General features: G+C 49.8%; 1 protein-coding gene across 1 annotated transcript in view; it reads left to right on the top strand.

The window, feature by feature from the left end:
- Positions 1–16,777, top strand: part of MARCHF4 (membrane associated ring-CH-type finger 4) — a 163,130-nt gene that overhangs the window by 124,115 nt on the left and 22,238 nt on the right. Inside the window, exon 3 of the mRNA XM_039495136.1 lies at positions 11,482–11,674. Coding sequence (XP_039351070.1) covers positions 11,482–11,674 — 193 coding nt within the window. The remainder of the gene's footprint in view (positions 1–11,481; positions 11,675–16,777) is intronic.

Below are 16,777 nucleotides of genomic sequence, written 5' to 3'. Positions count from 1 at the left end.
AACCTGGCCTTATTAAACTCTAGGCAGCTGTTGCCATGCACATAAAAAATGGCCAGGCGATGGCAAGAAAATAACAGAGCTTAGAGCTGTGTGACATGATCGCAAAGGAAAGTGGAATGTGAGGTGTCCAAGTGTTTGTTTGGACTTCACAAACATGCTGGAAACATTGAGACTTTTTGCTTATAAATAGGAACAATCTGAATTAAATAAATACAATATATCATAGGGTTAGAAAGGACCGCAAGGGTCATCTAGTCTAACCCCCTGTCAAGATAGAGGAGATGCATTCACAACTGACGGCCCAAAGAACTATATATACAATGCATACTCACATGTACATCCCACTAGCCCTGAAATACATACACATCACTACATAGCAACATACACACTGTCATACCCCCATAAGACAGACACACATTCAAATAGTCACTCACATAGATGCGCACACACAAGCCCAAATATTGGGGTCCATACGTGATTTCATGCACACAGATGCCTACATACACATGCATGGTCCATACAGTAGAAGAACAAGAACAATCCCTACAGCTGTTGATTTGTGCAGGCTAATTGCTATCTGGAATTTTAGATGCCTTTGTCCTTAGTTTAAAGCTCTGACTTTCCTAAGCTTCAGTGTTTAGGTACAGTTCTGTAGAAAGCCAGGGAGATCTGTAGTCCTCTGTTTATCCAGAGAACAGGCATAACATAGGCAGTGTCAATGTGAGCTCTCACTACCCTGCCAATGTGCATCAATTTTGACCTGGAGGGTCCACTGCTCTGGCTGAGAGAGTTTAGTCCCCAGAGCCCATTTTGTCCTTGGCCTCTCTGCTGAGATGCCAGTTTTGGACATCGGTCCATTAGGACTGGACTGAGATCCACCCACTCATTTCACACAGGCCACCAAATGAAATGGCTTTTGATCACTGGGATGGATTTGAACCAGTGACCTGGAGGTGGCATAGCCTCGTGGCTCACTACCAACATCCCAAGTCACCTGGGCCCATTTTAAACCCAGACATAGCCTTAGGCAACCTGCGGGTCCTGTGTTTTCCTATGGCCAAGAGTGTATCAAATCGGTGAGTGTACTTTGCATTTGTGTGCATGTGTATTTCAGCATATCCTGTGTGTGTATTTCATTGCATACTGTATGTACTCAGAGTATATGTTGAATTGCACAGTGTACTCAATGTATTTCAATGTGTGTGTACTTGGATGGGAGACCTGCATGGAGGGTATGCGCATGTGGAGAGTTGTGTTGGGGCAGAGAAGCTACAGCAAGGGAGCAGAGCTCATTTTTAATTAACCAGATTCCTTACAACCTCTGAGCTGCTATGATGCTTCCCTATCAGACAGCATCTTGTATGCACTGCTTTTAAATGACCCCTCTGGCACTGTCCGCTGGGATTTCCAGTTAGTGAGAATGCCTTAGAGCAACGAAAGCTGCAAACCTGCCAAGGCCAGGGGATTAAAGTCAGAGAGAGTGAAGCTCAAGTCTCCAAGCCAGCCTGCCAGGTGGTAGCTGCTTAGTCAGTGAGCAACAGAGGCGCTTCCAGGAGCTCAGAGCGGCTGGGTGGCCTGTTACCCTCACATCACTGAACTTGGTAACCCCCAGTGATGGGTAAAGCAACCCTAGGACTAGCAGGTAGCTTTAATCCGTTCCCTACTGAGGTGTGTTGCAACATTTCTGCAGGGTTATATTGTGGATGGGATCTCTAGTGTCTACAAGGTCTGAACACACAGGGTATGTGAAACATAGGGCGGCATTGCAGGCATGTTTTGCGCTACATATCTGCTGCATCAGGCATCCCCAAAGTGGTTAGTTGTGGAGCCTGATTCTGCTCCCATTTACACTGCTGTATAACTCCTTTGTCTCAGGGGAGTCACTCCTGATTTACATTAATTGTATCTAAGAGCAGAATCAGACTGTTTTTAGCAAAAATAAAATGGGTCAGAACCAAACTCTCAGATCCAAAAGCTCCTGAGCTTTGGGGAAGCTAAAATCTAGCCACAAATGTCTCTGGTGCCCCCTCTGCATAATGGGTCGACCGACCCCCTCTTCAGAACACCGGAACATTTTGGGAGTGTTCCAATTAAGATTCTGGTCCTGATTCTCCTCTCATTGGCACTGGTGTAATTCAGAAGTAACATCGCTGGAGTAAATGAATATTTGCTCAATGTCTGCCCTTCATCAGGGCTACTGCGTCCGCATCAAATGTGGCTGAAACCCGGGAGTCTCCCAACCTTAGACCTAACTCCTAGGCAAAAACCCAACGGCGATGAGATTGCTGGAAGTGGCAAGGAGAGCCGCAAAGGAGATACTGCCTCTGTGGCAAATAGCTCGTCATCACATTCACTAAAGAACCAGAAAAGAGAACACCCATCACAAGCTGCAGAAGGAGGGTTACAGAGGCCCTGGGAGAGCAGTAACATGATTTTTGCAGGTCTTACAGGAGATCAGAAGTGCTGTAAATGACCAGCTGTGTATCTCCAGGAAAATCTCAAACTATTTGTATTTCTCTCGGAATCTGAAAATGGATCTGTTTAATAGTGAGGCCCTGGATCCTCTTAATTATAAAGAAACTTGTCAAATCCTGTAATAAACTAAACTGGCTGAAGCTGGGGTGGGAGAGCTTGGTGCAGGAAATAGAAAATCCTTTCTAGGAAGCAATGTTCTCTGTTAGAGGCGTATAGATTTTCTTTGGCTAATTATATGGCCTGATTCTGCTCTCCCTAACACTTGTTTGTAAATCCGGAGATCACTGGAGTCAAACTGATATGAGAATCAGACTAAGCATAGAGGCTGACTCTGTGGGTGCTCTGGGGCTGTACCACCCACAGGAAAAAATGTGGGTGCTCAGCACCCACCAGCCACAGCTGTTCAATGGGGCCATGCCGATCAGCTGTTTGGTGGCTGGGGGAGTGGCCTGAGGGAGAGCAGAGAGCAGTGACCGGATGGCGGGCGGAGGCCGAGGGGGAGGGGGCAGAATGGGGGTGAGGCCTCAGAACGGAGCATCCCTGGGGAAAAATAAAAGTCAGCACTTAAGAGAATAAGCATTAATATCATTTAATTCGTATTGCAGTGGCAATAGCATCGGACACCAGCAGAGATCAGGGCCACATTGTACTTGATGCTGTACAGACTCGCAACAGGGAAAACAGTCTCTGCCCCAAGCACATAACGTGGGGTTGGGACACTGTACAAAAGACAATGAATGAGATAAATGAGGGGCAAGGAGGAGAGGGAGCAGGAAGATAATATCGGTTGGTATAGTAGGTAGTAGTCTCAGTCTGCCACCTTCCTGGCCAGTTTACATTAAGGTTAATGTAAAATTTCAGCTCTGGATCTGATATTAACATTCAGAGGTATTTTGGATCTGAAGGTTTTGTAATTTCGGTAAAACAACGGAACAAATATTAAGAGGGAAAACTCAATCCGAACTTTGCATTACTGTCTAGGTTGGTTGTCAGCGTAGGTTAGTGATGGGATGGTGTTTGAAAGAGGTGGCCTTCGATTTGAAGGAGAAGCGTGTGTTTTCCAATGCGTGTGGCACTTTGGCCATCCATTGTATAATTGTGCCTCAGCATCCTGTGAAAAACAGTGAACTGGGAGTTCGCAAGCGTCTTGCAAAGAACCCTTCATCTGATGCTTTCTGTTACAGCAGAGCTCATAGGTCTGCTCTTAATGGTACGGGTCCTGGGATCATCTGAAGAGCTTTACTCAACAGGAAGTTATACCTCCGGAGATCCTAGTGGAATGGAAAGAGTTATCATCTAGGCACCAAACAGACTACAGACATGGTTTTATTCTAGTTCTGACTTAATTGTTTTCTCACAATTGTATGCATGAGTTTAGTGCTGGTGAACAGTGCCAACTAGACAGCCCAGGAGAAGGAAGCGTTCCTGTTAGCCGCACAACAGAGAGCAGCAGTACAAGTTTCCCCACTGCTGACCTGTAACCCTGAGCTGCAGGGAGCATATCACAAGTGAGTTCATTCTGCACAGCCATCGGTTTTACTGTAGGAATGGAGCCAGGCAGTGTTGAGTGGAGGAGGAGAATAGCTGGTGATTCTCAAGAAGTCCTCAGCCAGTCCTCATCACCTTGGTATCTGAACACCTTCCAACCGGCCATTAAGTGATGTGACTAACCTCTCACTCTCTCTCTCTCGTGTGATTGGTTCTTTCTCTCCTCCACTCTCCTGTGGGAGAGCTGTGTTTGCATTGGTGTGTTTTGTTTTGGTAGGGCTGTTATTGTTTGGGACTTTGGGTGGGTTTTTAAATGCACATGCTGCTCTGGGTTAGGGAAGGCAAGGTCAAAGACATGAACCTGGGACCAGCCCCTAAGCAAGCTCCATCTTCTGCATAGAGACTCTTTGCCCTGATGACCTGACGCTATCAGGGGTGGCTCTAGGCATTTTGCTGCCCCAAGCACGGCAGGCAGGCTGCCTTCGGCGGCTTGCCTGCGGAGGGTCCGCTGGTCCCGCGGCTTCGGCGGACCTCCCGCAGGCGTGCCGCCCTTGCGGCGACCGGCAGAGCACCCCCAGTGGCTTGCCACCCCAAGCACGCGCTTGGCATGCTGATGCCTGGAGCCGCCCCTGGACGCTATCCAACTCACTTTGGTTAGCACCAGACAGCCAAGAGATGACAGCAAAGTTTGGTTGCTGGCTTTCAGTGCCAGAGGCGAACCAGTGACCTCTGGTAGCAGAGGGAGAGACATTCTAGCCTCCGGAGCCATCCAGTCTGTCTCTCGACTGAGTGATCTGGATTTCGGCGTGAGCTTTTATTAACCTCTTGACAACTGAAATTTAAAAGACACTCTTTTGCGGGGGGCACACCTGGCTTAGGGGGCTGATACACAACTTCACTTCTAGGTCATGGGTGCAAATTCAGCCCAGGGCCATCAGTGACCAAAAGCAATTACCATTTACTGGCCTGTGTGAAGTGAGTTGGTAGATCTCAGTGCAATGCCCGTGGGCAGGTGTCCCCAGCAGAAAAATCCTCACAGCTGACTCAGCAGAGGAGCCCAGCATTAAATGGGCCAGGATGACCGACCGCCCCTCTCCCCCTTGGAGATAGGTAGGGATGGCGTTGGTTGGCATGTGGCCCTGGATGGGGGAAGGTGGCCCTGCGGTGCTGGTCTCCGTTCTGCAGAGACCTTTGACTCTCCAGCGTTGTCAATACAGCCTCATTCAGGTGCACTAATTCTTAAAAGATCAGACATCTGTCAGTCCCATCCTTCCTGCCAAGTGCTGAATTCCGGCTGCTCCGTTTCCTTTATAACAGAACTCTACACTTACTTCCGCTGCTGCAAATTCCACTAACATTTCATGGACCTGTATCTCAGGCCTCAATCTGGCCTGTCTACCTCAGAGCAGGGAGTAGAGAATACATCTCTGCAGCTATTTAGTGTGTGTGTGTGTGTGTGTGTGTGTGTGTGTGTGTGTGTGTGTGTGTGTGTGTGTGTGTGTGTGTGTGTGATAGCCTCCCCTGGGACCCTGACCCCGAGTCTCGTTAGATAACTCAAGGAAGCAGCTGGCAATTTCAACATTCAATCTTACACTGGAGCAGTAGGATGCTGCTGTGAGCTACACCAGTGTAAATTCTAGTAGCTCCATTGAAGTCAGTGGCTCTAATGTGGATTTACAGCGGTGCCCTGCATCAGAATCTGGCCCTAGCGATATTTGTAATGTGGCGTCTAGTATTCTCCTCCTAGGAGGAGGAAACGCCATGTACCCCCAAGGCTGGGAGGACCGCAGCCACTGCTCCCAGGAGGAAATGTAGGGTAGTAGTGGTTGGTGACTCTCTTCTAAGGGGGACGGAGGCACCCATCTGTCGCCCAGACGTGGCATCCTAGGAGGTACGCTGCCTGCCAGGGGCCTGTATCTGAGACGTTACAGAGGGATTGTCGAAGATCATCCAGCCCTCTGACTACTACCCCCTGCTACTCATCCATGTGGCACTAATGATACTGCGAGGTCTGACCCTCAGCAGATCAGAAGTGACTACAGGGCTCAGGCAGTAAGGGTGAAGGAGTTTGGAGCGCAGGTGGTGTTCTTTTCAATCCTTCCGGTGAAGGGTAGGGGCCCGGGCAGAGACAGATGGATCCTGGAGATGAATGCCTGGCTGCGAGGATGGTGTCGCCATGAGGGCTTTGGCTTCCTTGACCATGGGGTGCTGTTCCAGGAAGAAGGACTGCTAAGCAGAGATGGGGTCCGCCTATCGAGGAAGGGGAAGAGCATATTTGGATACAGACTGGCTAACCTAGTGAGGAAGGCTTTAAACTAGGTTTGAAGGGGGCAGGTGACCAAAGCCCACAGGTAAGTCGAGAACATGGAGACCTGGGAGAAGGTTTGGAATTTGGAGGTAGCATGGGCTGTTATAGCAGGGATAAAGGAGAGAGAAGACAAAATGGCAGCGGGGGGGAAATCAAATCAGTATCTTAGATGTCTGTATACTAATGTGAGACGTATGGGGAATAAGCAGGAAGAACTCGAAATGCTAGTAAATAAACACAACTATGACATAAGCAGCAAAGAGTCCTGTGGCACCTTATAGACTAACAGACGTTTTGGAGCATGAGCTTTTGTGGGTGAATACCCACTTCGTTGGACGCATGTAGTGGAAATTTCCAGGGGCAGGTATATATATGCAAGCAAGAAGCAGGCTAGAGATAACGAGGTTAGTTCAATCAGGGAGGATGAGGCCCTCTTCTAGCAGCTGAGGTGTGAAAACCAAGGGAGGAGAAACTGGTTCTGTAGCTGGCAAGAAATTTCCACTACATGCGTCCAACGAAGTGGGTATTCACCCACAAAAGCTCATGCTCCAAAATGTCTGTTAGTTTATAAGGTGTCACAGGACTCTTTGCTGCTTTTACAGATCCAGACTAACACGGCTACCCCTCTGATACTTGGAACTATGACATAGTTGGCATCACAGAGACTTGGTGGGCTAATAGACATGAGTGGAATATTTGTATAGAGTACTGCTTGCTCAGGAAGGACAGGCAGGGAAAAAAGGAGGAGGTGTTGCCTTATAGTAAAAATGCATACGCTTGGACTGAGGTTGAGATGGAAATAGGAGACTGACTTTGTTGAAAGTTTCTGGGTAAGGATAAAAGGGGTAAAAAACAAGGGTGATGTCATGGTACGAGTTTACTACAGAGCACCAAACCAGGAAGAAGAGGTGAATGAGGATTTTTTTAAAAAGCTAACAAAATAATCCAAAGCACAGGACTTGGTGGTGATGGAGAACTTCAACCACCCAGACGTCTGTTGGGGAAATAACACAGCAGGGCACAGATTGTCTCCAATACATTCCAAGGACTTGTTAGATATTTTTTTATTTCAGAAGGTGGAGAAAGCTACTAGAGGAGAGGCTGTTCTAGATTTGATTTTGACAAATAGGGAGGAACTGGTTGAGAATTTGAAAGTGGAAGGCAGCTTGGGTGAAAGTGATCACGAAATGATAGAGTTCATGATTCTAAGGAATGGTAGGAGGGAGAACAGCAAAATAAAGACAATGGATTTCAAGAAGGCAGACTTCAGCGAACTCAGGGAGTTGGTAGGTAAGGTCCCATGGGAAGCAAGTCTAAGGGGAAAAATAACAGAAGACAGTTGGCAGTTTTTCAAAGAGACATTATTAAGGGCACAAGAGCAAACCATTCCACTGCATAGGAAAGATAGGCAGTATGGCAAGAGACCCCCCTGGCTTAATGATCTAAAAATCAAAAAGGTGTCCTACAAAAAGTGGAAACTAGCTCAAATTACAAAACGAATATAAACTAACACAAATATGTAGGGACAAAATTAGAAAGGCCAAGGCACAAAACAAGATCAAACTAGCTAGAGACATAAAGGGTAACAAAAAAACATTCTACAAATACATTAGAAGCAAGAGGAAGACCAAGGACAAGGTAGGCCCATTATTCAATGAGGCTGGGGGGAATAACAGAAAATGTGGAAATGGCAGAGGTGCTTAATGACTTTTTTGTTTCGGTTTTCACCAAGAAGTTTGGTGGTGATTGGACATCTAATGTAGTGAATGCCAGTGAAAATGAGGTAGGAACAACAGAGGCTAAAATAGGGAAAGAACAAGTTAAAAATTACTTGGACAAATTAGATGTCTTCCAGTCACCAGGGCCTGATGAAATGCATCCTAGAATACTCAAGGAGCTGACTGAGGAGATATCTGAGCCACTAGCGATGATTTTTGAAAAATCCTGGAAGATGGGAGACATTCCAGGTGAATGGGAAAGGGCAAATATAGTGCCCGTCTATAAAAAGAGAAATAAGGACAACCCGGGAAATTACAGACCAGTCAGCTTAACTTCTCTGTCTGGAAAGACAATGGAGCAAATAATTAAGCAATTAATTGCAAACCTCTAGAATATAATAAGGTGATAAGTAACAGTCGGCATGGATTTGTCAAATCATGTCAAGCCAACCTGATAGCTTTCTTTGACAGGGTAACAAGGCTTGTGGATGGGGGGGAAGACGTGGTTTATCTTGACTTTGGTAACGCTTTTGATACTGTCTTGCATGACCTTCTCATAAACAAACTAGGAAAATGCAATCTAGATGGAGCTACTATAAGGTGGGTGCAAAACTGGTTGGAAAACCTTTCCTAGAGAGTAATTCTCAGTGGTTCACAGTCATGCTTGAAGGGCATAACAAGTGGGGTCCCACAGGGATTGGTTCTGGGTCTGGTTCTGTTCAATATCTTCATCAATGATTTAGATAATGGCATAGAGAGTACACTTATAAAGTTTGCAGGTGATACCAAGCTGGGAGGGGTTGCAAGTGCTTTAGAAGATAGGATTATATTTCAAAATGATATGGACAAACTGGAGAAATGGTTTGAAGTAAATAGGATGAAATTCAATAATGGCAAATGCAAAGTATTCCACTTAGGAAGGAACAATTAGTTGCACACATACAAAACGAGAAATGACTGCCTAGGAAAAAGTACTGCGGAAAGGGATCTGGGGGGTCATAATGGACCACAGCTAAATATGAGTCAACAGTGTAACACTGTTGCAAAAAAAGCAAACATCGTTCTGGGATGTATTAGCAGGAGTGTTGTTGTAAGCAAGACACGAGAAGTAATTCTTCTACTCTACTCTGTGCTGATTAGGCCTCAGCTGGAGTATTGTGTCCAATTCTGGGCGCCACATTTCAGGAAGGATGTGGACAAATTGGAGAGAGTCCAGAGAAGAGCAACAAAAATGATTAAAGGTCTAGAAAACATTGGGCCTGTGAGGGAAGATTGACAAAAATGGGTTTGTTTAGTCTGGAAAAGAGAAGACTGAGAGGGGATGTGATAACAGTTTGCAAATATGTAAAAGGTTGTTATAAGGAGCAGGAAGAAAAATGGTTTTTCTTAACCTCTGAGGATAGGACAAGAAGCAATGGGCTTAAATTGCAGCAAGGGAGGTTTAGATTGGACATTAGGAAAATCTTTGTAACTGTCAGGGTGGTTAAGCACTGGAATAAATTGCCTAGGGAGGTTGTGGAGTCTCCATCACTGGGGATTTTTAAGAGCAGGTTGGACAAACACCTGTCAGGGATGGTCCAGGTAATACTTAGTCCTGCCACGAGTGCAGGGGACTGGACTAGATAACCTTCCAATTCTATGTCAAATTGCTTCACGCAATACATACAGATGGGGTGTTGCATTAGAGGAAGCTCTGCCGTTCACCTTCTAATGCAGCACAAATGTGTCAGACCCCTGATGAAAAGGGAACCTCGCCTTGTATTATTTGTAACGTGTTTTGTGAGGCATGCGTAGCCTACAGCAAGATCTCACCTTGCACTGTGATCCTGTCAGATTTCACAAGTGAAGCAGCACTGAGCTGCTTGGATGGGAGGCCTCCAAGAAATAGCTAGGTACTACGAGAAGCGGTGCTGGTGATGCCTTGGGCAGCATGCTCTCCAGAGTCAGTACAGCACCAACGCCCCAGCATGGTGACAGGGACGCCCTGCCTCCAGAGTTCCTGCTTCTGGATGATGAATAAACTGGAGATCCTCAGGCATGGAGTTGTTAATGTCCCACTTGTTACAGGTCTAGTCAAGTGCCCCCTCTAGGACATTCACCAGACTACTCTGAGGGGATCCAAATGTGGGGTGTGCTTTCAGCCTCCAGAGTCTGAACAGAGTCTGTGCACTGCCCCTCCCTTGGGGTCTCTAGGCACACTCTTGGGATGCCGTTCCTCTGTCTAGCACCCCCTCCTGGGAGCTGAGACCTCTGCCAGTCAACTACCCAGCCCCTGAGACCGTTGCTGACGCCTCAGAATTCAGTGCAACTTAAATAAACTCTTTCCCAGAATTCCAGCCATGTGGGTATTGCAGGTCCACAGGGAAACTTTTCAAGGGAATGTGATACATGTAACACACAAAGCACAGACTTTGCACAGTGTTTTAAAACACCATTGCTCTTTACGTAACAGTATGAGAGAGGTACAGCTCTAGACAAAATAATAGCCATGCCTTTATGCATTTCTCTCCCTGTTTCCTCACCATTGTGGAGAGATCTTTGGGCCAGGGGAGAGCCCTCTGGGGTGCCCAGGAACTTTCCTCTGCAGCTTCAGGACATCTCTTCTGAAGCATGGATCCCTCTCCACCCCAGCTGTCATTTCCTGACCTGCGCTGTTCACAGTTAAACAGGGCCTCTCTGCTACAAAAGTATACTCGTCGCTTCCTCTCTCCTGCCCAAAACTTCCTGTTTGGCTCATGAGTCTCTCGCATTGATATGTCCCACCAACAACACCTGGTTCCTTTGTTCTGATGCTGGCAGTTTTCCACTCTCCAACCTCCAGCCGGCTGTTGAGGGGCTGGGAGAAACTAATTCTCCTAGCTTCAGCCACCCTCCTTCGCATACCCATGGTGTGGTCACAGTACAGTCGTTAAGGTTAACTACTCTCCATTGTCCCCATTCCAGTGGGTGCGTGCAACAAGCTATCTCAGCCCATGGTGGAGCCTACATTTTATACATTCCATGATACAGCAAACTTCATAGTAACAGCTTGATAATATCAACCAGAATTCATAAATTGTACATACAGATTCCCCCAAATCATCATACCACTGTACTTGGCATGAGAGCAGGGGCTGTTAGTTACCCTCAGCGTCTGGCCAAAGTCCATCTCGGGTAGTTGTCCTCTGCCGCCCTAGATTCCCTTTGCAGTGTCAGTTGGATACAGGATTCTTCTTCGCTTCCAGATCCAAAATGCGGAACGTGGTTGTGCTCTTGTAAACAGCTGCTGTGCTCCATCCCAGCGGTGGCTGCATGTCAGTGGTGGGGGAAGTGATTCCATGTGTAGTGTTTGTCTGTTGAGTTGTAAAGCACTTTCGGCTGGGAAGCCACCATGTGAGTGTTTCAATGCTGGTATTCACCGCAGAACTAATCTCCTGTCTTTTCCCCCTCCTGCCTCTCTCTTTGTCCCTGAATGTTGTTTCCCCTTCCTCCCATCCCTTCCTCCCCTTGCAGTGGCAGGCCATCTCTCTGACAGTCATTGAGAAGGTTCAGATTGCAGCAGCCATCTTGGGTTCCCTCTTCCTCATCGCCAGTATCTCGTGGCTCATCTGGTCGACCTTCAGTCCTTCCGCCAAATGGCAGCGCCAGGACCTGCTCTTCCAGATCTGCTATGGAATGTATGGCTTCATGGACATTGTCTGTATAGGTGGGTGAATGAATTTCGCAGGCAAGGGGATGCAGCCTGCTGGCTCCCTCCACAGGAAGGAGCAGGAGATGGCACGCGGAGAATGGGCCTGGCTGCTATACAGATCTGTTTGGATACAGCCCCCTTGGCCATTTACTGCACCCTCTTTACAGAAATAACCTGGTTCTGAAGATCTCATCAACCTTGAGGTATTTTCCATTTCTGGGATGGCGTGGGATCTGGAGTGTCCCATGGGCAAATGCAGTGAGGGTCGAAGGCTGTAAAATGCAGCCGCTTACACAGTAACAGGGCATTTATTTTTCAGCTGTGTAAGGAATCTGAGAGGACTGAGAAACATGTGTTATCACTGAGCACGACATAGAGGAAACACTTTCTTTTCACCCCCAGAATTGGGGTGAACACTTTTTCAAAAGGCAAAAGTGGGGCACATGCAGGAGCCCCACCTCCTGCTGCTCCTCTTCCCCATTAGGCTTCACCCCTTGGCCAGGCAGGAAGCCGGAGCTTGGGAAGCTGCTGTGGGGAGCCCCAGACCCTTTATCTGCCCTGGATATGCTGCCCAGGGCAGGTGGAGGGTCTGGGGCTCCCCACTGCAATCCGGCTCAGAGGCACCAGAACTGGGCAGGACGGGGGGGGGGAGGGGGGAAGGGGGGCATAGCCCTCCCACTTCTTGAAAGTGAATGGGCCGGACCCTGCCCTCTGCCTCTCCTCTTCCCCCCCACAAGGCCCCACCTCCCCGGCCAGGCCGGCATGGAGCCCAACCGGGGAGCCCGAGCAGTTGTGGGAGCCACATGGATCTGCCATCTGCCCATGGTGCAGGGGGGCTCCCGTGTCCCTGTCCCCCAGATTTCCTGCCCAGCCCAGGGCAGGTGGAGGTACAGGGTCCGCAACTCCGCACCGGCTCACCACAGCTGCTCGTGCGGCTCTCCCCGACCCAGCTCCAGCCGGGGGGAGGGCCTCAGAGCCGCAGCCGGGCCATGCTAAGCTGTGCAGTCAGCTGTGGGGAGCCACGGACCCTGCACCTGCCCTGGACAGAGGGGCCAGGGGGCAGGGACACAGGCTGGGGGCTGTTTTTGGCAGGCCCCCCACACTGCAGGCAGGTGGAGGGTCCACCATGACTCCACACAGCTGCCCTGTACCGGTAAGTGCCCTCCCCTCCCCTGCCGGGGTAGCAGCGGCAGCCGGGGGCTCCGGCAGCGGTTTAAAGGGCCCAGGGCTCGGGTGCTGCTACTGCCCTGGGCCCTTTAAACCGCGGCCGGAACCCCTGGCTGCCGCTGCTACTCCATGGCTCCAGCAACAGGGCTCTGCCGGCAATTTAAAGGGCCTGGGCCTCCAGCCGCTGCTGGGAGCCCCAGGCCCTTTAAATTGCCACCTGGGGAAGCCGGCCCCCCAGGTACGGCACACCGGCTCTTGCCAGTACACCGTACTGGGGCGTACCGGCTTACTTTCACCTCTGCATGCAACTATCAGGCAAGCTCTGTGCCCGGTTCCTATGTCCGGGGACGGCCCTGATCCCTGATGTAATTTTGCTATGGTGTGATGCATTAGTGCACAGCATACGCAGAGAGAGAGACATTCACAAGAGAGACACGCACGTGGCTTTAAGGGGAAACTAGATGAGGTGAAGGGAGAGGGGTACAGGATGACTGAGCAGCATAATGGAAAGTGACCCAGCCGATGGAAGAGTGCAAGGAAGGGCCAGCGAGGGACTAGGCCTGGAATTGAAGCACCTGGGAATGGGAGAGCAAGTGGCTGAGAGGCGAAGGAGTGGGTGGTTATCAGCTCAAGGAGGGGACAGACCAAGTTTCCTACACAGTAGCTAATGCCAGGAAGGCAGTTTCAAGGTGGATGCCTGCAGAGATGGCATCAGAGAGTCGCTGTACCTTCGTCTGGATGTGCTGCTGTGCCCCACACAGTTTCCCTTCCGTTGATCAAGCAAACACTACACAACAGGTCGGTCATGAAAATCTCCCTTTCTGGGGCCAGGCTTATTAATAGAAATCAGCAAAGCTTTCACCTGCATCTGGGCCCCTCCCACGTCCTTGCTGGTCTTTCCCCGCTGCTCCCTAGGAAGATCTCCTGCTGGTCTTGTTCCTGGGCTCACCACAGTCCACTTGGCTGTTTCCAATCTCACAGTGGCACCTGGGCCCCTGCTCCTTCCCCAGGCAGTTTCCCTGCTGGCAGTCGGTATACCAGATCTCTCCCAGACTGAGTCAAGAGCTGTCTCCTGCACTCCCAAGCCTGTCACAAGTCTCCTCTCAGACACATGCTGGCAACTAAAATTCCCACAACCCTGCCTCAAGGGGCTAAGGCCTGGCACCAGGCCCACCCTGTTCTGTGACACGGTCCTACGTCCTGGAGTCAGAGTTTAGTCTGAACGGCTCAGTGACTCCAGACCATGGGACTCATGAAGGCCAGAAGAGGCTGACCTTCAGTAGTCAAAAAGAGAAGCAACGAAGGCATGAACCAGGGGGTAGCAGAGGAGGGGTTGAGGTCAGGATGAATCCGGGCAAAGATGCACAGCTGCAGCTGCCAAACAAGGCGGATCTGCAAGGAAAGACGAAAGTCCGAGTGCAGATGCCACGACTTTCTGGCTTTGGGAAGGAAGCTGAGGTCAAGGTGGAGAGTGACAGGGAATCCCAGATTGCTTTGCTCAGAAGAACTTAAATACTGTAGTAAGAAATTAACAACGGGGCTAAGAGGTGGCAGAGTCAGGCCAAGCAGCAAATAGGACGTAGCAGGATCAGAGTGGGAGCCAGGAGAGGTTACAGAGTTAGGTGGCAGCTCCAGGGAAGCAGAAGTTGTGGTACCAATGAGACTTCTCGATGCCAGGGAAATACCCAGCAAAGCACTACGAGGGAAGAGAGAGAGAGACACTCCATTGCAATTGTCATGTTTGGCACTCTAAGGTCTGAATGGGCCAGGGCCCTAGAACTGCCCTCTTCAGCCATGGTGCTGGTCCCTTGAGGTCAGGGTTAGGGCAATTTGGGGGCACGGGGATAAAGAGTTTCACATGGCAGAGCACTAAAGTCACTTTTCCAGGACGGCAGTGAAGTCAGTGTGGCTTCATTCAGCGGCGCTAAAGCGAGAGGCCTATGCGGTCACAGGAAGGGCCATGTCTGTTTCTGCTAGGGCTTTAAACAGGACCCCAGAGCCCAAAAAAGCCACACTCCAGCCAATGTGAGTGGGATCCTTCTATCCTATATCCTCTCACTATTGAGTGAGACCATTCAGCTCAGCCGGCGGCTGCAGCAGCATATGGCTATCCACCATCAGGCCTCAACGTTGCAGTTGCTCCTGTCCCCTTTTCAATGCAGGGAATGGCTGGGGGACGTGCATGGCAGCAGATTCACCAGTCCCACCCCCTCCAAGCCCCATGTGCACTGGGATGCACAGAACAAGAGCATGGCCTCTGTACATAGTGCATGCACCCTGGTCTAGGCCCTCCCAGCTCAGGCTGATGATGAAGGCAAGATCTGCACCTCGGAGATCTGTTCCTGGGTCTGAAATAACATGACTGTGAACGTCTCGTGGTCTTTCAGTGCTTAGAGAGTGGAGATACCGGGATCTTCACCTCCTGTTCCCCATAAGGCACTTCCTGAGGTGGAGAAGCTTAAAGACTCATTCTAGTGCCTGCGGAGCCACAGCCCTGATATTTGCGGCAGCAGGAGATGGTATAATGGAGGCACGATCCAGGCCGACGCCTCTCTGTTACTGCGGTCAGGCTCGGAACGTGCGCCTGTGTCCCAGACGTGTACACAGGCAGTCAGATAACAGGGATGCAGGTTGGGGGCCTGGAGACAAACAGTCGTGAGCACGATCCGTGGCTCTGCTTTGTCACTGTCCAAACGCCGTGGAAGCTGCCAGGGAGTGAGGAGGAGCAGGGCAAAGACTAACCTCCCTCGCCAGGATCGATCGATTTTCCCCTGGGGCTGGGTGGAAAGGCTGCCCTGGATGGAGCGCTCCCTCATGCTAACGGGAGTTCTGCAGATAAAAATGCCCCGTTTGAAAAGTCAAGGAGACGAGTCAGACAAACCCTGTGCCAGTGAGGGAGTTACAGGCCGTGTGCTCTGCACACAGCCCCATTGTGCCTGGGCTTAGTCAGCATGTATGATCCCCCACCAGCAGTGCCTGGGCAGTGTGTATGACCCCCACACCCCCTGCCAGCAGCGCCCTCCCAGAGCATATCCCAGCCTGACAGGCCCAAAACCAGGGCCAGGCTCATCCCACCATTGGTGTCATGGGATTTCCTCCAGCAGTTAACCTAGGCCCGTTCCGTTCATTACCCTTCTCAGCCATGTGCTGGCAGAGAATGGGAGCTAGTTTAACTCATCACACGTGTTGCTCTCCACTTTCCCGAGGGAGATCAGGGGAATCATAAAGAAAAAGAGAGTGTCAAAGTGGGAATGCAAGAGAAAGTGACCATCTGAGCACGGTGGCAGATCCAGGTGTCCTCCCATCCTGGTTTGGGGAGTCGGGGAAGGAGGAGGAACCTTGGTCCTCTGTGAGGATCTGGCTTGTGCGCCTTCTTGGCTGTTGATGGAAGTGGAAAGCCCTGGCTTGGTGGGTGTCAGTAACATGATTATTGTGGCTGTGAAAAGCTGAAAACCCGAGGGAAACTGATTAGCTCGACTGTGAATGGGAGATAAGTATTTCCCTGCGGTCAGTGGAGAACAAAGCGAGCAGATCATTGACAAACGGGGAGCTTAAGTTTTGATCGTTTTTAAGGATTTGGGCTTGATGTCGCCTCACCTTTTGTGGAGAGTCCCCCTTTGCATCACTGCTGACATCACCCATAATCAAAGCTGTCAGCTTTAGGCGATAGCATCCAGTGGAAGAGCAGCCTTTGCCTTCCTAGCACCCCTCAAAGTTGCTGCTTGCTGCTGCTAATTCCTTAACCTTTTGCCTGCCAGGTTTACAGGAATTTGACCATGACAGAAATCCCTGGACTGGTGGGTTTTCATTTCCAGCAAAACAATGGTTAATCTGTGCAACTATAATGCTGACAGACCCTGGCTGACGTCGGGCAGGATCGAACCAGGGACCTCTGGCACTTAGTGCACGAGTCTCTACCACATGAGCCTGGGCTATGTTTCACACCTGTGT

The sequence above is a fragment of the Mauremys reevesii genome, linkage group 11 (assembly GCF_016161935.1).
Source record: "Mauremys reevesii isolate NIE-2019 linkage group 11, ASM1616193v1, whole genome shotgun sequence".
Classification (NCBI taxonomy): domain Eukaryota; kingdom Metazoa; phylum Chordata; order Testudines; family Geoemydidae; genus Mauremys; species Mauremys reevesii.
The sequence above is the reverse complement of the archived record's forward strand: the minus strand, read 5'-3'. Positions and strand labels throughout refer to the sequence as shown.